Source organism: Eucyclogobius newberryi, unplaced genomic scaffold, assembly GCF_026437365.1.
Source record: "Eucyclogobius newberryi isolate DKJ021-1_F unplaced genomic scaffold, fEucNew1.0.hap1 SCAF_3, whole genome shotgun sequence".
Lineage (NCBI taxonomy): Eukaryota > Metazoa > Chordata > Actinopteri > Gobiiformes > Gobiidae > Eucyclogobius > Eucyclogobius newberryi.
This window is the reverse complement of record NW_027315945.1, coordinates 15,472,113-15,495,075: the sequence shown is the minus strand read 5'-3', so window position 1 is coordinate 15,495,075 and position 22,963 is coordinate 15,472,113. Positions and strand designations below refer to the sequence as shown.

The following is a 22,963-nucleotide window of genomic DNA, read 5'->3' as shown; positions in this document are numbered from 1 at the left end:
GAAAAGTAGATTATATTTGTGCAAGAACATAAAGTGGAGTGTTGGGAAGTGACTGTATCAAAATGACTTGTTCAGAATACTAATTTTGAGTAATTGTATTCCAGTATTTTTGATAGTAGTTTCATAAAATCAGCAGGATACATGACATTTTGAGTTCAAACGGCACAGTATTATTAAGAAAAATAGAAAACAATGCTCTTGTGGCGCTTACATGTGCAATTTGTCCTTCTTTAATTAGAAAAATCACTAGTTGGTTTTACTCAATAATGTGACTAGTGAAACTATTGTAAAATATTCAGAATATGTTACAACATTCATTTTAATGCAAGTATTTGATTTACTGTAATGGGTTAAATGTGTTATTATATTGCTGGGCAAAGTTGACAGTTGTTTGTCCTGGGTTATTGTGACTGAACAGATTGTGTCTGCAGGAGAATCGCTTATAACTGACACTTATTCTGGTACATTTACTGATTTAAAAGGGAAAAATAAAGCAGAAATGAGCGAATGTTTTACTAGAATAAGCAGCAGTGGTTGTATTTTTAAGATTGTTTTGTAATTTAATAGTTACCTGGTAACTACTGGTAATTACTTTCACCATTAATTAATGCAGTTACTAACTCGCTTAATTTTGAGGAGAAGTAATGGGCAACTATGACTAATTTCGAACTTGCCCAACACCGATTTTTACCAAATTTTCAACTTCACACAAATAAGAACAAATTATTACTAGCTATTAGGTGTAATAATCTCTATAGACAGGTAAATAAACTGTACTGCACAGTAATTGCATGTCCATAGGATGTAATGGGAAAGCAAGTGATTCATGCATTTTACAGCCCAGCTTCCATATAATAAAATAATATAATATAATAATTGTTCCTGTTTGAATTAACACAGTTAATATTACTTGTACCACACAACTTTGTTCCAATTATCATGCTATGTCTGTGCTGTAAAGTAAATGCCAACCATGGACAATATTTGTTTTCAAAATGAACAACATAAAAGACAAGACCAGAGAGAACAAATGAGGTAGAAATAAAACATTAGGAAATTGAGGCATCCAAAGAAAAGAAAGTCCAAAACAAAGTACAATCTACTTTGTAAAGTAAATTATGTAATCAACATATAATACTTACCAACATATTGAAAACAATAGCACAATTCTTTTTTATCTAAAAGAAAACCAATATCATAATAGCTACTTCCTGTCAGCGTTTATACTTTTCAAATCACTCAAATTACTTCTAATAGTCTTCTCCAGACTATTAGAACACTGTGCACACTTATCTTTTGAAGTGTTCTAAGCAGAAGCTCTTATGTTGACTGACAAGAAAATACTCTGGGATTATGAGTTACTTTGAAGTGCGTAAGAAAGGAAACAGCCTTGGAATCATTTCATGAGCAATTAAACGGCCTTTAAGTGTGTTATTTTTAAGGGCGTACCTCTTTCCCTGCAGGCTTCCAGGTGAACTGCGGTGCTGGGAAGCCGTAGGATGCACACTTAAGAGTCACCATGTCTCCTTCCTTTGCGACCTCTCCAATGGCGGGCGTCTCGATCATTGGTTTTCCTGGACATCGTGCAAATGTTAGGACATTTCTATCTCATTGTGTTTTGGAGGCATCAACAATGTAGGAAGCAACAGTTGATAACAGACACTTCCACCAACTATAAAACTTCCTTCCTTTGGTCTAACACGCCCTCATAAGTTGGGTTTGTGTGACCTCAGAACATTCTCAACTGATCGCAAATGTTTTGACCTGGTTTGTGGTAAATATTTCTGTAATTACTGTGTCTATCTACATGAAATACAAACTGGTATGAAGTTCAATGTATTCTCTATCAACAGAAATGTATGTAATGGCTTTTTTTTATATATATAGTGCTAAAAATAATGATATTACTCAAAATACAGGCATGATTGATGAGTTTGTAATACCAATCCCTGACAAAAAATATATCATGTTCAATAGTTGTGAATTTTCAATTATTTCTTTCAAAATGAGAAAATCCCCACACTTTCCATCTGATATAATGACCTCATATTCTCGACCGTCATGAATACAGTCATGAAGAATATACAGTAACAGTTGTTCTTGTACCTTTAACAGTGAGGTTGACATAAGCCTGGCTCTTGACTCCAGGGACGGAAGGCAAGGCACCGACACACATGTACTCTCCAGCATTGTCATAAGAAACCTCCGGGATGGATAGAGTACCATTCTGAGAGAGCACCTCAGAGCCCTGCAGAGGGAGGAGAAGAAAATAAAAATAAGATTTAAGTCATTTAAAGGAGACATGTTTTTTCCAGGTGCTTAGTTTTGAACTATAACATAAGTAAGGCAAGGCAAGGCAAGTTTATTTGTAGAGCACATTTCATACACAAGGCAATTCAAAGTGCTTCACACAGCAGGAAAAATGCATTCAAATCACAAAGAAATTACAGAAATACAATAAAATTAACTAAATTAAAAATTATCAATCCAACTGATTTTCTAAACTAATAAAATCACAAACAAAAGAGAAGAGTGCAAAGATAAAAATTAACTACAATAAAATTAACTAAATTAAAAATTATCAATCCAACTGATTTTCTAAACTAATAAAATCACAAACAAAAGAGAAGAGTGCAAAGAAAAAATCCTTTCAGTCATATGCACAGCTAAACAAAACTGTTTTTAGCTTAGATTTGAACATTGTCAGAGTAGAAGCCTGTCTCACATCTTCAGGAAGACTGTTCCAGATTTTAGCTGCATAAAACTGAAACGCAGATTCCCCATGTTTTGTCCTGACTCTGGGCACCAGCAGGAGGCCGGTCCCTGAGGTCCTCAGAGTCCGAGATGATTCATATGGCACTAACATATCCCAGATGTACTTTGGTGCTAGGCCATGGAGAGACTTGTACACAAGCAGAGCTGCTTTAAAGTCTATTCCGGAGAAAAGCAGCCCCATACAACCAAGGTACAGCCCCGTTTCTCTGCTTTCCCCGCTCCACAGACGGGGGCGATCTGGTCACAAAACTGGACTCAAATGCGTCTTGATTGGGCTAGAGCAACGCCGGCGTCTGGTATGTGGACTGCCGCTTCTGTCCCAACGTCTTTGTTTTGTTAGTTGTTTCCATTGTTTTGTTTTGTTCCCGCGTCTCTGTGTTGTCTTCTGTCTACATCCCTGTTCCTTAACTTCATCGGACATTACTGCACCGTCCATCGCTCATCTCCTCCCTCACTCCTGGACTATCTACTGCCCTAGCCGCCAGCTAACAGCTGGCTTAACACCTGCGGAGGTCCGTCATGGTATCGCGGGGCCTCCCTGCCGTGCAGACAAGGTCTGGGGCAACCAACGCCACTCACTCCACCAGCTTCAACACCCGGTCCACTGCTGCTTTTTCACAACTCTCTGCCCACCAGCTTCTAGTTAACCAGCCTCTAGCCACCGCCAACATTCTAACTGGATTACTCTCATCTGCTGCTACGTTCCATCTCCTCCTCGGACTATCACTCCCACGCCTCCAGGCCACCGCTCCACCAACTTCTCGCCTACTCACCTACACCGCTGCTGACCTTCACCTCCTCAACCATAACCACCGTCTCCCAGCTGCTGCTGCCTCTGCAGCTAGCTCAGCTGGGATCCTTCGCCGGCCCCGCTACATCCACAGGGGCTCTGGTCTCTCCCATAACCAACACTCCAACGACGGCTCACCTATCCCCTCACTCTGGACTAGTTTTCGCCCCCCTGTCACCCCCACCTGCCGCACTGCCAACCTCAGCAACCTCCGCCCCCCCCACCCCTGCGCCCCCATCCATCTCCGCGCCCCCATCCATCTCCCTTGCACTGCTGAACTGCCGCTCCCTCGCCAACAAATCACCTGTTATATCTGAACTGCTACTGGACAATAACATTGATCTGCTTCTCCTCTGTGAAACATGGCAACAGCCCCTGGACTTCTATGCTCTCAACCAAGCCACTCCCTCCAACTACACTTACACTGCCAAACCCCGCCTCTCCGGGCGTGGGGGAGGTCTTGCTGTTATTCATAAAAAATCTACATCCATCACTGAACTGAACCTCAACCTTCCATCCATCTCATCATTTGAATACCTCGCCTTCTCCCTCCCCAACTCTATCACCGCTATCCTGATCTATCGTCCCCCAAAGCCCCACCCCTCTTTCCTCACTGAATTGTCTGAACTCCTCACCATCGCATCCTCTCTCTCTGCCCGCCTCCTACTCACTGGTGACTTCAACATCCACATTGACTGCCCCAACGCCCCACTGACATCCGACTTCCTCTCTCTCCTGGACTGCTTCCATCTCACCCAACATATTGACTTCCCCACCCATACCAAAGGCCACACTCTGGACTTAGTCTGTTCCTCTCTCCTACCCATATCTAAGCCCCACCCCCTCCCCTTCCCACTCTCTGATCATCTCTGCATCCTTTTCTCCGCCCCCCCTACCCTGGCCCCACAACCCCAAAAAACGCACCATCACCTACCGCAATATCAAGTCAGTCAACCCCCTCACGCTCTCCCAGCTCATATCCTCTGCTTTCCCCCCTGACTCCCCCCCTCTTCCCCCGACAACTATGCTGTCATGCTCAACACCACCCTCTCCGACTCCCTTGACTCCCTAGCCCCCTGGAAAACCTCCTCCGTCTCATACATCAACCCCGCCCCCTGGTACACCCCTGAACTCCGCACCATGAAGCAGACTGGCCGCCAACTCGAACGACTCCTCAAAAGAACCCGCCTCACCGTCCACGCCGAAGCTTTCAAATTACACATCTCCTCCTACCGTGACGCTCTCCAAGCCGCCAAATCTTCCCACCTCTCCACCCTCATCAACAGCTCCCACCGGAGCCCTCGCACCCTGTTCTCCACCGTCAACAAGCTGCTCCAGCCACCGGACATCACTCCACCCTCCTCCCCTGACCTCTGCAACTCTTTCCTCCTTGCCTTCAATGACAAAATTTCCAAAATCAACAGCTCCATGACTGCTGTCTCCATTAACTCCATCACCACCCCCACCCCTGCCCCCCCTCCTCTCCCTGACCACCCACCCTTCCCTGCCCTCACCACCTTCTCCTCTGTTAACTCCTCTCATATCATAGACCTCATCACCGCTTCCAAAACAACCACCTGCTCTCTCGACCCCCTCCCAACGAATCTAACCAAGGCCTGCCTCCCTGCTCTCATCCCCCATCTCACCACCCTCTTCAACCAGTCTTTATCCCTCGGCCATGTTCCTTCCATCTACAAACTGGCCTCCATCACCCCCATCCTCAAAAAACCCACCCTAGACTCCGCCAACCTCTCCAACTACCGCCCCATCTCCAACCTGCCGTTCCTCTCAAAAACGCTGGAACGCATCGTCGCCGCCCAACTTCACACCCACCTCCAGTCAAACAACCTCTATGAACCCCTCCAATCTGGCTTCCGCCCACTTCACAGCACTGAAACAGCCCTGGTCAAAGTACTCAACGATCTCCTCACCTCTGCAGACTCCGGGGCCCTCAACATCCTGTTACTACTAGACCTCAGCGCAGCCTTTGACACTATAAACCATTCCATCCTCCTACAAAGGCTGCGCCAACTGGGTGTTGAGGGCTCTGCACTTGACTGGCTCACATCCTACCTCACCAACAGGCAAGAGTTCATTTCCCTCTCCGGTCACTCATCCACCCTCTCCCCAGTAACGCAGGGGGCCCCCCAGGGCTCAGTCCTCGGCCCCCTCCTCTTCATCTGCTACATCTTCCCCCTTGGTCACATCCTCCGCCAACTCAACCTGGACTTTCACTGCTACGCTGACGACACCCAGATATACCTCACCACCAAATCCACCCAAAACCCTCCCCTCAGCCACATCGAAACCTGCATCTCTACAATAAAATCATGGCTCACTCTCAACTTCCTCAAACTGAACAGTGACAAAACAGAGCTCCTCCTCATTGGCACCAAATCCACTCTCAATAAAACTGGTCCCTTTTCACTCAGCATCGACACCTCGACCATCACCCCCTCTACCCTGGTACGCAATCTCGGTGTCATCATGGACCCCACCCTCTCCTTCACTCCCCATGTCAGCCACATTGTCAAGACCTCATACTTCCACCTCCGCCGCATCGCCAAAATCCGACACTGCCTCACCCTCCCCGCTGCTGAATCCCTCATCCATGCCTTCATCTCCTCCCGCCTTGACTACTGCAACTCCCTCCTCACTGGCATCTCCTCCCATTCCCTCCATAGACTCCAAATGGTCCAAAACTCCGCTGCCCGCCTCCTCACCCACACCCGGTCCCGTGATCACATCACTCCCGTTCTCCGCTCTCTCCACTGGCTCCCCATCAAGCAGCGCATAAACTTTAAAATACTCCTCCTCACCTTCAAAGTTCTTCACCACCTTGCCCCCCCCCCTACCTGTCTAACCTCCTCATCCCCCACCGCCCCACCCGAGCTCTCCGATCCTCCTCCTCTCTCACCCTGACTGCACCAACATCCCGACTCAAAACTTTTGGCGACAGAGCATTCTCCCGAACAGCACCCCGACTCTGTAACTCCCTCCCCCAACCTGTCCGCCACTCTCCCTCACTCACAACATTCAAATCCCGCCTAAAAACATACCTCTTCACCCAAGCCTATGACCTCCCCTACCCCTAGCCTCCTCTACCCCATTGCCTACACTTCTACCCCCTGTTACATCCCCATCTTTTTCTCTCTACTTCTTCTGTCTTGTTCATTTTATCTGTATATTAATGTGTTCTGTACGTGTTGTCCCCCCTGTCTGTAAATACCCCCCCCCTTTTTTATTATGTTCAGCGTCTTTGGGTCACTGAAAAGCGCTATATAAATAAAAGTTATTATTATTATTATTATTATTATTCTCTGAGCCACAGGGGCCAGTGCAGAGACCTGAGAACAGGACTAATGTGATCATACTTCCTGGTTCTGGTCAGGACCCGAGCAGCAGCGTTCTGGATGTACTGCAGCTGGTTTGGAGAGACCAGTGAGCAGGCCGTTACAGTAGTCTAATCTACTGGAGACAAACGCGTGGATAAGTCTCTCTAAATCTGGTTTTGACAGTATATTTTTGATTTTGGCAATGTTTTTTAGATGGTAAAAAGCTGCTGATGTTATTGATTTGACGTGGCTATTAAAGTTCAAACTCCCCCCTTGTATCTACCGAGCTAGCCTATTCAGAATCTTAATGGCCTATTAGAATCCTCTTTGTCTTTGTGAGACCCTGGCTCAACCACCCTGAGTACCTGATTAGCATCTGAATGTCCTTTACCTTTCCAGGGGTTCAGTATCCCATTATAAATAACAGGAAGATTAAATCTTAGCCCTCCATTTCTGTTTAAAGAAGGTCTTTCTTTTTTAACAAAAATAGCTTCCTTGACTCCTCTTTCAAACCATCTTTTCTCCCTGCTTAAAACCTTCACCTCACCGTCTTCAAACGAGTGATTAGAGGCTTCAAGATGGAGATGCACGGCGCTCTGAGGTCCTGAACTTGTATTTCTTCTGTGCTGATAAAGCCTCTTGTGTAGAGGCTGTTTTGTCTCACCTATGTACCGTTCTTTACAGCTTTCTTCACTGCATTGGATCGAATAAACTACATTGCTCTGTTTTTGAGTCGGCAACTTGTCCTTAGGGTGAACCAGTTTTTGTTTTAAAGTGTTTCCTGGTTTAAAATAAACAGGGACTTTGTGTTGTCTAAAAATTTTGTCCTGCTTCTTGGTTCTCTTCACTCTGTTGAGAGCCCAAGCGGGGTAACCACAGGCTGAGAGGGCATTTCGGACATGTTTTTCCTCTTTCTTCTTGCCCTCTGAGCTGGTGGGCACACCTTGAGCTCTGTGTTGTAAGGTTCTGATCACACCCAGCTTGTGCTGTAGTGGGTGGTTGGAGCCAAAGAGCAGATACTGGTCCGTAGGTTTCCTATATACTTCTATTTGGAGTTTCCCGTCCTCTCCTCTGATCGTGGAACAATCAAGAAAGGCCAAGCGATTCTCCTTAGCGTCTTCTCTTGTAAACCTGATATGTGGGTCCACAGCATTGATGTGATCAGAGAAGGTTTCCAGCTCTTGTTTCTTAATTGTTACAAAAGTATCATCGACATAGCGGAGCCACAGTTTTGGGGCTATGCCTGAGAATGAGGACAGTGCCTTCAACAACTCTTTCTACTTCAGGAAGGCTCCTCCCAATGGGCGGGTCTTACCACAGAACAGTATTAATATCGGAGTTCTCGATCTAAATTCTTTTATTGACAATGACTCTTGGATGAGAGTCGAAACGTCTAATTTTTAAAACTGAGTCCAGATGACTACAACTGAAGCTTTTTCTACTATGGAACACGCCTGGACGAATGAGGGATTACACCGACATATTTCCAAAGAATCACAGCTAAATAATGGGATGAGGGCAGGGACAGGGGGTAGGTGACAACTGAGGCACTCGAGCCTCAGTTGCAGTACAATAAAGGAATATTACAACATGAAACAATCAAAATACAACTAAATTGAGACAACTAATGATGAGAAACAAGATTAAAATCTCATAAAACATTTCTACACAATATTTTTGACAAACAAAATGAAACGCTAAATGGATAAAAACAATCGCTATTTACCATTTTCACACATGAAAACTAGAAGGATTTATTGTCTTATTTTACTGTAATTCACAAATAATCTTGACTTTGAAACACATTGTCCATGACATCAGTGTGATTATAGCGTTTGAACAAGAAGAGTTGTAATAATGTTAAATGGGATTATATTAATGGTTACTAATGATCCGTGCTTTCTTTGTCAGATTATACAATACAGATTTCCCAAAGCACATTTTCCAGCCAAGTCAATCTGCTTAAATTGTAAAACACAAATTATATTTATCAGTTGACTTTTGTTCAAACACAGATTTTAAGATATATTTCAAATTAGTATGAATAGGTTTAGATTTGTAGAAAACTGATTATTGTGAAATGGCAAAAGTAAAAGTTACGGGATAAAACCTAAAAACAAATCTCCCCTTGCATGCCTTATTCCCCAGTTGCAGAGAAAGCAAATCAAAGTCTCTGCAACATGATAAACTGTCTCTCACAATCTTCCTCAGCCGCTTCTCAAAGGAATGATCTCTTTCTCAGAACAAACAGCAGACGGCTGAGTGAGTGCTATCGCCCTGGAGACGCTGCACACTGTACGTACACAAGCTGAGGCAACAACATTGTAACAACACACCAAGTCGGAGAGAGTGAGGCTAGACAACAACACAAGAAAACATGCTCACAATCGTTTGCATACCCATCCACAAAAGACATAGTCAAGTCAAGTGAAAGAGTGACTACATTTTGGACCTATTACCCAAGTAAAAGAACAGATACAGGAAAAAAAAAACATACCATACTTTTCGGACTTCAAGCCACAACTTTTTTCTCACACTTTGAACCCTGTTGTCCGGACCATACAACGGTGTGTCTAATTTATAGATTTTTACTGGCTAACGGCCACCGGAGGCACTCTAGCAGGAAGTGCAAGCATTCGACACACTGTAGAAGAAGACGTCAGGGGACACGTCGTGTTCTCTGTATTTTAGGCTTCGAATACAGTGTGTTTTATTACAACCAGACTAATGAGTCTAGTGAGGAAGTGACTCTAGACGCAGCTGAACGCAAAGATAAACGTCGAGCGCGGACATGCGATATACGGAGGTCTGCAGTTTAGAACCTGCCGCATTGAAATGAGACTTTCTTGGCCCAACCTGACCCCTGCATCACTACCATGGACCTTCTGTGTAAATATCTCATGTCACAACGTAACACTCACTCGATAAGTACGAGCTCAGGAGCAGATGATCCAGATGTGAAGACGCAGATAAATCAGCTCACACAGAGTCATCAAGGACAGAGGGGACAGTAAGGACAGCTGTGATGTGTTTTCTGTTTGTTAAGAGTGTTTTATTAAAATCCAACTCATATTCACCAAGAAATTAGTCTAATTAGGTCCGCTGCGCTGTGAGTGCGCCGCAAGACCTAGACTACCTCGTACTATATTTATGTGTAAATATCTCATGGTACAACGTGGGCACCTGCGGCTGATTGACAGGCCCTTATGTGTCAAATTTATTTTTTCTTTGTGGCTTTTATTCAGGAGCACTCTACAATGACAATACTCAAGATAAAGAATCACACGTAAAATTTAATTCAGTAAATGTTTTGAAGTAACCGTTTAAAAGTACACTTTAAGAGTAAAAATTTAACTTTTTTCACACGGATTTTGAGAACTGTAAAAGCGTCAAATGTAGTGATTCTGATAAAGAACCACACAAAGGTCAGCAAGTTCTTTGTGGATTTGATGTAATTATTTTGAAAAGTACTTTTTACTATTCATTCCAGTTAAAACATTTAGTGGCGTAGAAAGTACAAATACTGATTTCAAGTAAAGGTTATCCACTGTAAAATATATTGAAAGTATAGATACCTAATTTAAAGTGCAGTACCTTTACTTCGTACTTTATACTTGAAGTTTAAAAAAAAAAATTCTGGTGGCCTTTTATTACTCTTACTCAGTAACTGCTTTTCTTTATTGCATTTCCTGAAATGATCCATAGCATGGCCTTTTTATAGATCCCATACTTAACCTGGAAAGTCACGTATGCTACATTTTCATACGTACGCACGCTTTATAAATGAGATCCGTGAGCATACATTGGAACATTCCAGAAAAACTATTTATATCAACTTACATCTATAAAACATGACATATCACATGAATTAACTTTGCTCCCTGTTGAAACAAGTAATAAAAGCTAATACAATAATCTCCAAAGACACAAAAAAACTCATTTTAAGATTGATTTTATACAATTTGAGCAATCACTTCACTGTGGCAATAGCACACGGTATAAAAATCACTAATATTTCTCATTGAATATTCTATAATTCCTCTCAAGCTAATTCTCCTCACATTTGCAGCTTGAATTCATTTGTTATGGCAGTGTTTCTTTTAGCTTGAAAACTGCAGCAGAGTCGCAGTCAAAATGTATTACCTAAGAATTCTCGAGTCGACTTATGAGCATGAAATGATGACCAACTATGGAAAAAGTGAGTTGAAGCGAACAAATGACAAATGATAAAAGCAGTAGTAGAAATGAGACTTTTTGTGTTCTTTACTTTATATGGAAAAGGTTGAATGAAGGTGGAGAAAGCGTGTCGTACCTTCTTCCATTGAATAGTGTGTTGGGCAGATCCTTTCGTCTTGCACTGCCATTCCACCTTGTCTCCGAGCATCACCACCTGCGGTTCGATCGGGGTCACGCTAACTGGGTCAATGTCTGCCAAAAGAAGAAAATATGATAATAGAAACTGAATAGAAAGAAAAGAGGATTGGACATTTTGGGAGACAGAATGTTCCAACTTTGAGCCTAGAGTGAAGTTAAGCTCATTTGGAGTCTTAAGCCTATTCATCACTATTTCTTTTCACTCATAATTTCAATGATATGATCAAATTAGGGAGTGGAGTTGGGGTAACATTAAAGTAGCAGATGAACTGTGAAAAATTGAATTGGATATCTCCCGGCTGCATGGAATCCATTAAAACACCAACCCTTTCTAGTCTGATGAATGAGATAAAGCTGAGGATTGTAATGTGTAATGTGTGTGTTTTTTTAAAGTTATTACGATTTAAAGAAACTCACAGGCGACAGACAGGCTGATTTTTCCACTAAGGTCGGCGTCCAAGTTGTCAAAATCGGTAGCGGTGCAGTGGTATTCTCCAGCGTCTGTGCGCTTGATGGACTTCAGAATCAGCATGCCACCTTCTCCTGGGATAGATTCACCCTGAGGAGGAAACAGACAAAAACATATCAACGACGATAGATTAAAGGTAAAATATAAAATTGCTTATTGATCTATTTGTACGTACATTTTTGGTGAACTCAAACTCGGGCTGTGGGTTTCCGTCCGTCTCACATTTCATGGTGACGGCGTCGCCTTCTTTGACTGGAGCGGTGTTCATGAGCCTGAAGGTGGCGCTCTCTGAAGCATCTGGTAAGACAAACATGAACATGGAAGGATGTGACAAGACGTTTTAAATACAGGTACAACTAATGTATCCGGTTATGTGAACATGTCCAAAAGACTAAAATATTGTATCTTTTATTTTATTTATATGAAGTTTGAATATTGTAGCCTGGTCAACTCTTACAATGTCTATTGAAAGATATATTATGTTCTTGTATTGAAGAAAAATATGAAGTTGTAGTCATCTGGACTCATTTCGACTATCATCCAAGAGTCATTCTCAATCTGCAGATTTACGATTAATGGACTGAATGAGGGATTACACCAGTATGTTCTTGTACATTTGGGATTATTACGGAGTTCTCAAAACCAAAAGTCTGACTGAAATCCGTATAAAATGTATGGAAATATCTTTGTCCTTTGTCCTTGCTCATGTGTTTTTCCCTGAATTGAGTTCAACACATTCAGTCTGAAAAAGGCTCTTGCTGAAAGTGATGAGGACGATCAAACAAATACTTCACGCTGGTTAGTGGAAGCCTCACAACAGCGAAACAATATTGAGGGATCAAACTTTTGTTAAATCCACAAATCCAAATATTGATTCCCTTTAGAAAAACCCCAGAAAAGCGTGTATTTATGCTTAAAATAGGCTGTTCATTTTAGTTCATTTAGGGTCTTCCCTTTTGGCTTCTGCCCAAACCACAAAGCTGCTCTGTGATTGGTCCAGTCTCAGAGCTGTTGCTGTTTTAGACATTCTAAATGAGTGAAAATAAATGTATGATTACCTCAATTGGAAGCTGTAGATACAAATAGGAAGTCTCACTTACAGTTGAGGTTGATTTTGATGCTGTCAGACTTCTTCTGTTTGACTTGGCCTCCGGGCATCTTGTACTCCACCATGCAGTAGAACTCAGAGTCCTTATCTGCCTTCGTGGGATTCATATAGAGTTTGCCTTGGAGAGTGAACAGCCCTGACGCCTCCTTCACCACCGAGGGAACCATGTAGGTCTCTGTAGGGACATAAACACTCAGATTTAGTCAGTGGGAAATACCTAGTTTGACTTTATTTAGAGAGAAGGATAAAGACATACTCTGCTCTCTGTCTTTGACCTCAGGCAGAGGCTGGTCATCTTTGAACCAGATAATTCTGGGCTGAGGGTGTCCGTTCTTGGTCTCACATTTCCCAATCTGTAGGAAACGGGCAAGATGTGAGTTAGACCGACATCAAGAATTAAATGCTTAAAATAATTAATAAAATGTTCATGCAAATACTGTATAACATACTTGCATTTGTTATGGGACTGTAACTAATTCACTATAATGGCATTTGGATGATTATTTAACCCTTTAATCATATTTTAAAAGCACAAAAACTGTAATTACACAGCTTTTCCCTCTAGAGATGATTTTCAGGCAGAAATGATCACATTACATTATTCTACACATAAAAATGCTAAAACAATCACTTATCATTCCTGGGACCTATGATGTCACATTTATCAGTCCTGGAGGGATGATTATGAGTAGAGTAACGATAAATAATATATCATTTGTAATTCAAATTTGCATGTATATTATTTATAAAACTCATTCTGACCTCGGAGCTTGAACTCTGGTCCACATAAATGGCTTGGCTGGAGGGTTTGGTCAATTCCGGCTTCTCAGGAGCAACTACAAGAGGCGAGAAAGATAATTTTACTTTCAAAACACACACTCCACCGTGTATAACATTGGCAGCTTCTCCCAACAGGCTGACCTTGTTAATTAAACTGGGTGGGAAATATCCTGCCTCCCTGACCCGTTCTATTGGAGCTGATAAGGGTCAAGTCACAAAAACACTCCTCCCCAGTGCACAGGATCACACACAATCTCAAGTGTGTCCAGTTGTTTTTCTTTAACTCAAGGCAATCACTGCAGCTGTTCTCTCATCATTCATTTAGTCGGAGGTGCATTCAAGGCACCCATACCCCCTACACCCGCCCATAGCCCTGTACTTATTTGGGATCATTCAAATAATTCAGAATGTGAGTCAAAAACGTTCCATGGTTATATTTAAACAGCAAAAACACAAAGATTCCAAAACACTGAATGAAAATCTGCTGCTTGTTGCAGTGAAACGAGGCCTTTCAGTTCTGCAGGTTTGAACAGGAAGTCAATGGAGCAGTTTCTATTCAAATAAAAGGTCATTAGAAAATATATTGACGTTTACAACAATATAAAACGATGATCTACGTACAGTATGGTTATAATTTAACAGTAAATAAGCACAATATGTCTTCTTTTTTGAACAGGTTTAAAGATATATCAGTATGATGTATAATGAGAACAACAACTACTACAGGTTTTAAGAGCATTTATTTATTTATCTGGATGCATTCAAAACGTCACTGCTAACGGTCAATCTTTTATTGTTTGCCATAGTTTTATATTTAAATGAGCTGCTTCAATTATGATTCTGACATTTATCTCTCGATTGTTTTTGTCAGCTTGAGTCTTGACGATCAAATTTCTGGCTTTTGAAATATAAGCTTGCATTCGGTTTATTTAACGACACCGGCTAAGCTAAATGCTACATGCAGGAAATCAGAGAAAAAATGGGATATTTTTCCTTCTGTTTCTAGCTTTTGGAAATGTCAATATTTGCTACAATCTAACATATGACTTTACAAGCTTTTGCTACAGGGTCTACATCTCAGTAGTTGAGCAGCGGATGAGCAGTGGAATCAGCTGGTCCTCCACTTTTCTCTAACGCAGCTTTACTCACAGCATCTCAAACTGAAAAGCATTTAAAAAGTCAGTGCTCGGGGTGAATTAATGTCAATAGCGTATATACACTTCTTTTCTTAACCCAGTGACACATCTGATGGAAAGTCAGAACGATTGAAGACTTGATGTTTTTTATGGTGGGATTAAGGATCTGCCAGTTTGCAGCCAGATCAGTTCAACGCGCATCTCTGATCTATTTTAAATTTTTATTAAAGTGACATGAATCATACATGACAGATGAGATTGAACTATAAATAAAAGTGATTAGACAGGGGTTAATTGACCTCTAGGGGGAGAAAATTAGTTACCCCAAGTGTAATGAAAAGCTGATAAAGTCTTCAAAATCTACCAGACGATTCAGATGTCAAAGTAATAAAGATTCAATGATACAGAAATCCAAATATTCATCATTTACTGCCTCTAACTGACAAGGTTTGTGAGAGTTGAGAACAAAGAATGTAGCACAACCTTCTAAATTTCAACTCTATAAAATGTATAATGTCTATTTTTTATGTGTGTTTTTTCCTTGCCCTTTTATTTTATTTTTGATGGTTGATTTATTTATTCCTTGATGACAACTACAGATTGAAATTAGCATAAAGTCAATGTACATAACCAAGTGTTTGCAGTAACTTTACATACATGAAACATATAAACCATGTGTTTAACTATTGCAGGGGGAAATAGTAGAGGTTCTAGTCTAGTCAGAAGCATAGCCAGACTGGACTGGACGAGACTGGAATGCACAATCACAATGTCTTAGGGTTCATGTCTCCAGGTCATTAACTATTGGGAAATAAACTTGAACATGCAGAATTGGAATATGTTACAAAAAGGGCAGATTAAAGATGAATTAATACAGAAAAATATAAAATTTTCATTCACATTTCTGTAGGATTGACAACATTTCTCCTGAATGTCTCTTTCAGTTTTGTCAATATCGGCCCCCCTAAACCTAGTTAATTTATTCTATAACAACAATGTCTCTCTAAAATGCCATCAAAAACATTTCATCATATTTGTGGATAGTTCAAAAGTTTAGGGGTTAAAAATATGTTAAATCATTCAAATTTCTCAACATTTTAAATAATCACTGTTTTTCCCTGGGCCAGGATTTTATAATTTGATATATTACCACAAAAGCCCATGAAATACTAGATTTAATGTGCTATTGTCACATTCTTTGTACAGAATGTTGCCATGGTGCAGAGTGCCTGGGAACACGTAGCTACCGTTATGATTGTATACATCCAGTGCGAGTGACAGCTCACTCATAAACTACATGCGGTTCCAAAAGGTCAGGTTAAAGTCATGCCAAAGGTCAGAGGTCACACTCACAGAAGACTTTGAGCTCAGTAGTAGCCTCTCCCACTCCAGCTGGTCCCGCAGTGACCTGGCAGTAGAATTTGACTTCGTCCGAGGGCTGCACAGATGTGATGGTCAAGGTGAAGTCCTCTCCAAGAGTGACACGATTGGACAGAGGAGTGTCCTCGTCGCTCTTGCTCTGGCCGCCCTGACGGAACGCAATGCGCTTCCTGGTTTCCTGTTCGTCCTGAATGAATGGAAAACAAATCGCTGTTAATATATAACTATGGTTGTGGATAATTTTTCTGTGTTGTTTTCCTGTTGTACGCCTAGAAAAAATGTACATACTTAAGGAATTCCAACAAAAAAAACATTTACTTTCAGTATCTAGTTTAATAATAATAATAATAATAATAACTTTTATTTATATAGCGCTTTTCAGTGACCCAAAGACGCTGAACATAATAAAAAAAGGGGGGGTATTTACAGACAGGGGGGACAACACGTGCAGAACACATTAATATACAGATAAAATGAACAAGACAGAAGAAGTAGAGAGAAAAAGATGGGGATGTAACAGGGGGTAGAAGAGTAGGCAATGGGGTAGAGGAGGCTAGGGGTAGGGGAGGTCATAGGCTTGGGTGAAGAGGTATGTTTTTAGGCGGGATTTGAATGTTGTGAGTGAGGGAGAGTGGCGGACAGGTTGGGGGAGGGAGTTCCAGAGTCGGGGTGCTGTTCGGGAGAATGCTCTGTCGCCAAAAGTTTAGTTTGTTGAATGCCTGAACAAAATAATTAGTTCCAAGTCACGGTGCTGTATCTTAATTAAATGATAAATCAAAACTGAATTTTAACTATCGCAAATGTTTACAACTGAAGTGACTTGTATGAGAGAAGTAGAAGTGTAGTATTCGCAGTATATATTTTACATCACCCATTATAACAAATGAAAAGTATAGGAACAATATAATCTAATCTTCAGCCAGCCTATACTTTTTGGTCCTGTATTTGATTTATTTAAGTGAAACATACTGTCACTTTCATTTTACTGACTGAAATAAACTAAATGATCAAATTCCATAAGCAGTAATTGTTTAATAATACAATGTTCTCCGCAAACAACATCATATCCTGTCTTCCCTGTAATTTACACCATTCAACATGTTCTGAAATGTAAGGGAATACAATGGCAATTTGTGAGTTTGTACTTGGGTCATCTTTAGCTCAAATGTTCAACTCTCTCAAATAAATAAATAAATAGATTGATAAACGAATGTTACTTACGATGAACCATTCGACTATGGTGGAGCTGGGGGACGATGGGGAGACTGTGTGCACGCAGGGCAGTTTGGCTGTTTCTCCTTTGAGCACTTCTATTGTGGGAGTCACTTTGACAGTCACGGCTCCACTGCAAACTGGAAACACACAAAACACAAGATTTACATGATTAATATGAGAAAACCAGGATACTAGAGGGTGAGTCAAAGTATCTTGCAAAGGAAAAACAGCTGCAAAACAAATCAAATGGCAATCGAATCGTAATTTGAATCATTGCAATTATCAAGTGATAAAAGATGCAATGTTCTTTTCACATTTGTATAAAACCTGTTTAGACCTCTATGAACATGGACTAAAAGGCATAGTATTATTGTTTATAAGTTTAGCAGTTTATATTTCAGTTCTCTCTCAAATATTATATTATCATTATATTATCATATTAGTCTATTTTTTTCCATTGTAAAATAGACTACCTAAATATTAAGTACCAAATATAATGTGTGAATCCACTTTACTTCTTGCCTTGAGTAATTATACTAAAGGGTTTGGGGATGGAAACTATAAAATCAGAATGACTCTCGCTTGTCCCGCTTTTACGGCAGTCTTCATGTTTGTTTACTGTTTCCGACAGTAAAGCAGTGTGGTACGAGTTTGGGGACAGGACTTTATCACCAGACCCAGCAGGTCTTTCCTCCAGCACACCCACACCCAGACCCACACCCACACACACACACACACACACACACACACACACACACACACACACACCCACACCCACACCCACACACACACACACACACACACACACACACACACACACACACACACACACACACACCCACACCCAGACCCACACCCACACACACACCCACACCCACACCCACACACACACACACACACACACACACACACACACACACACCCACCCACACCCACACCCACACACACACACCCACACACACACCCACACCCACACCCACACACACACACACACACACACACACACACACCCACACACACCCACACCCACACACACACACACACACACACACCCACACACACCCACACCCACACACACACACACACACACACACACACACACACACACACACCCACACACACCCACACACACCCACACCCACACACACACACACACACACACCCACACACACACACACACACACCCACACCCACACACACACACACACACACACACACACACACACACACACCCACACACACCCACACACACCCACACCCACACACACACACACACACACACACACACACACACACACACACACACACACACACCCACACACACCCACACACACCCACACCCACACACACACACACACACACACCCACCCACACACACACACACACACACACACACACACACACACACCACCATTTAAACACTGCAGAGCCCTGTGATTACGGCTTGAAACACATACTAAACCAGGGGTGGGCAAACTAAATTTTGTTTTATTATTTTTTATTTATTTTTTTCCTTTTTTGCCCTCAGACATCTGTCTGCACGTGTATCCTTAATACATATGACGTGAAATGAATTAAATAATAGATCTTCTATTTTATTTAATATTTAATTTTTGGTATTTTTCTTTTTTCACACCAATGATGGCGGGCCGGCCCTCTGCTACTTGCCTGGATTCGAATATGGCCCTCGGAGGAAAATAATTGCCCACCCCTGTACTAGACACACCCACACAGGGACAATAATGCAAACATAGATATTAGGCTTCAAAGATGACAAGTGATACAAGAGGGTGCCACAGGGAACGGATCACGGACCGCACATGTATACAGAAATAACCTTAGGAAGAACCTAGTTTACTTCATTCATTTTCTACCGCTTGTTGCCGTTCGGGGTCGTGGGTGACTGGAGCCTGTCCCAGTGACTTTGGGCTTTAAGCGGGGTACACCCTGGACAGGGGCCAGCTCGTCACACGGTTAACAATTTACTTCACAATACAATAAATATTAGTACAAATAGAGACAGTATTGCTTGATTTAGTTGATCAGTTAACACAACAGAGTGTGATGATTTCTTTATAAATACATGTTAAAATGTATGCATAGCTTGAACGAAATATAAAGCTATAACATAGATGATTGGTTACATTTTACCCAAGTTCTGTTCTGCCTGGAGATTAATGTACTTAATATTATACAACTTTTAACACTGAGAATGCAGTTAGTTATGACATATGTTGCAGTCTAGATGAATTGCGCTGTGGCAACAAACTTGTTTCCAGGTTGTTTATGAGTCCACAGGAGAATGCCCTGAGCAGCAGTAAAAGTGTTAAATGACCCAGAGGACAGAGGGAAGAGCCAAGTGATTAAAACAGTGTACGGCCTCCTTTCAGCGCAGGCATTAGAATGCACAATGTGTCCCAGATCTCAACAGTAAGAGAATGGAGGGTCCAGTGGAATAAGAGACACTACTGATGTTCTCACTCACATGTGTTTTAATAGAGACAAATTGTTATAATTAGAGCTGTAAAATTTCTGTCTTCTGCTTGTCTCATTAAAATGTTATGGCTTGGCCTGGAATGTTCAAAAATAGCATGGATCTATCATAATATAGTTCCCTCAGTGTACAGGACAAAATTAAGAGAAAGACAGTTCGAGCTGACTCAGAAGAGACGGAAATCTACGGAGATGAGAGATGCGATGCGATCCATCGAGCTAATGAACAAACGCACGTGTAGCAGCGAGGCGTTTGTGTGCGTTGAGTTCACACATAAATCTGTTATATATAAATATGTTTTATTTAGTCAGACAAAATGATGCTAGCTCCAGCCACATGGGATCAGCATGGATGCAAAAGAAACAGAATTTCATTCCATCTCATTGTGAGATATGATTTTTGTTGTTGTACAAACAGAACCTAATCCTCGAATAGCAAACTATTTATTTTGCAACCCGAGGTTATAAGAAATATTGGTCACATAATGTCTTCCAATATTTTTCTATCATCATGTCAGTCATTTTTCTGAGACACAAACATTGGCAGAAAAGATGTAAATAAAGCGTTAATAATAGATGGATCGTCTTCTCTTTTACTCCCCAAACTACACATACGCTGCAAGATTCTACATCCTTAAACTTAATACATTCACAATTGACTCGACATTTTAGACGTTTGGTTTGATAATGAAGACCACAGCCCCAAATCCAATAAATTAATCATGCAATATCTGGACTGCAAATTCCGCCCTTAAATTATTTAGATGTTGTGTTTGTATTCTTGCAGCGAAAGGAAGATCGACTTAGCTTAGCGTACTAGTTTTAATAAGAGCCCAGAGAACTGCAGAGATGAAAGAGGAATTTTCTCAAGAGGAACAGATGGGCGCACATCTTGTCATCACTTTACAGTAAGCGAGTGGTAAAGGCAGGAAATGACAAAGCAAACAGGACACAGAGCGGAGGTAATGAGGGTGGAAGTCAGAAATGTATCAAGGGTTAAAAACTGAAATGTGACCACTAGGGCAAAAAAGGTCAAAGGGTCAGCCAGTCATTTAGCACTCGAAACAATCTGAAACACTGAACACATCGGCCATAATATGCTTCTATCGGAGATCAAGTCCGAGCAACATTTTCTACATTGATTTAAAGCTGCACTATGTAACTTTTCATAGCTTACTTCTTACGTCTCGAGATTATACGATTTTGCCGGAATTGCTCCACACTATATAGCGTTAAACGTCTCTATCACCATGGAAACAAGCATGTAACGCCACTAGGCCCAGTTATATGTTAGATCTGTGGAAAAGTGAGCCCCCTCACAGTAATGTTTTTGCCCTTTGTCTTTGAAGCTTATAATTGAATAAGAGCATACTTTCATGCAGTGGGACATTAGGCAAAGCAATAACATCACCATGGAGATAAAGATAACAAAAGTTACACAATGCACCTTTAACATGGCTTTACGGGGGCGTTTACAAGGGTTTCACCCTCTAGTTCAAGGGTAAATGTTGTTTTAACTGACAGTGCTGTTGTCTTGATACTAGAATTTCAAACTCGATTTTGATAAAAGGAAGAGACTCGACTCTTGATACTGATTCTTGATACCACAAAGTCATGATAAAAATGCTTGGTTTTTAGACAACAGAATGGGACTTTTCAACTATAGTATGATCTTATTTGATATCAATACATGTTCAAATGAGTATCTAGATTCGATACTAGTGTTATTCTCAAACTCTTTGTTGGCACTCCATATTTCTGGTAGGTTGCTTGTCTATCAATTTCTATTGCGTATAATCACTATTCATTAGTCTTACCTTCAATATTAAACTTAAGTCAACAGAGATTAGACTGGTGCATGCAGATCTCTCATCTTGTCAACATGTATCCTGTACACTAATCAAAACTGATATTCACTTGTACAAATCCACTCGCATGTTCCTAGTTTGTTGGAGGAGCTCTGCCTAAAAGAGAATCTCCCTCTCTTGTAGCGCCAACTCAAACAGCCGGCCAGATGAGCAAACGCACGAGAATGTGTGAGTAAAGCCCGTGCACATACACATACCACGGGGAATAAAGTGATTTCGTGGCTTGAAGAACAAGACAGACAGGACACTAACTGAGTTACCTGAGCTCTTTGAAAAGAATCCCAGCAGTGAAAGTGTACTGCCAGTGCTACTGCCGTCATTAGAGCAGGATTTTATCTATAGTGCTGGGACAGTTCGAGACAGACATGTACCAGGTATCAATATTAAAGAAAATCACATATATGGGAGAAAATTTGAAAAAAAGTTTGAATTGATCTGTATCAGAACTAGCACACAAGCGCACAAAAACAAACTACTATTATTTTGAATTGAAAAGTAGATAGTCTTGTCTGAAGTATGTTTTAATAATCAATGTGGTATCTAAATGTATATATAATATTGGGCCTTTTCTTATCAAACTCAAGTTTCCCCTTTCGAACTGACATAATGCTGGAAATTTGGCAGGTAAAAGTGAAGGGTCTGAAGAACAGAGTATTTATAATCAAGCAGTGTATTTCAAATTGAATAAATAGCGTAAAGACCTTAAAATCTCCATAACATCCAATTTCTTAATATTAATATAATAATAATCTACCAGACTAAGCTTTTTGACAGTTGAAAACAATTACAGTATCATTTATTTTAATAACAGCACCCAATATTTACTTTTCTGAGCGTGGCAGCGACTGCTAATCCTATGTTTGTTTAATAGCATGTTCAATAGCGTGCCATCTGCCACACATGTCCCTGACGCACTTCCTGTCACTCCACCCTCCTCTTTTTTTTTTTTTTTTTTTTAATGTTTAATTATATTCTACTGTCCACCTGGGTTCCTTCACCATTATTTTGCACACACACATGTTCAAGTGTCACTCATAATATGCTCATGTCCAGGCTGATCAATGCTTCCGCCTCTCTATGTTGTAGCAGCTGGTCAGACAGACACAGGAAATGAAAGGATAATTAGGGAACACTCTTCCCACTACTGTACGAGCTATTGGCTGTGTGTGTGAGTTCAGACTGAAGTTTATGGATGAGTATTTATCACATAGTGGGGACTGAAATCTGAATACAGGCCTTT

At 41.2% G+C, this 22,963-nt stretch overlaps 1 protein-coding gene across 5 annotated transcripts in view; it reads right to left on the bottom strand.

Annotated features, from left to right (window-relative positions):
* The window catches only part of bcam (basal cell adhesion molecule (Lutheran blood group)), a 78,136-nt gene that overhangs the window by 9,442 nt on the left and 45,731 nt on the right, over nucleotides 1-22,963 (bottom strand). For all 5 annotated transcript variants that reach the window (XM_072459931.1, XM_072459933.1, XM_072459932.1 and 2 more), the window contains exons 2-11: nucleotides 17,369-17,499; nucleotides 16,121-16,334; nucleotides 13,614-13,687; nucleotides 13,108-13,204; nucleotides 12,844-13,026; nucleotides 11,919-12,040; nucleotides 11,692-11,833; nucleotides 11,213-11,328; nucleotides 2,107-2,248; nucleotides 1,450-1,574 (exon numbers count right to left, since the gene is read on the bottom strand). In XM_072459931.1, coding sequence (XP_072316032.1) covers nucleotides 1,450-1,574; nucleotides 2,107-2,248; nucleotides 11,213-11,328; nucleotides 11,692-11,833; nucleotides 11,919-12,040; nucleotides 12,844-13,026; nucleotides 13,108-13,204; nucleotides 13,614-13,687; nucleotides 16,121-16,334; nucleotides 17,369-17,499 — 1,346 coding nt within the window. The remainder of the gene's footprint in view (nucleotides 1-1,449; nucleotides 1,575-2,106; nucleotides 2,249-11,212; nucleotides 11,329-11,691; nucleotides 11,834-11,918; nucleotides 12,041-12,843; nucleotides 13,027-13,107; nucleotides 13,205-13,613; nucleotides 13,688-16,120; nucleotides 16,335-17,368; nucleotides 17,500-22,963) is intronic.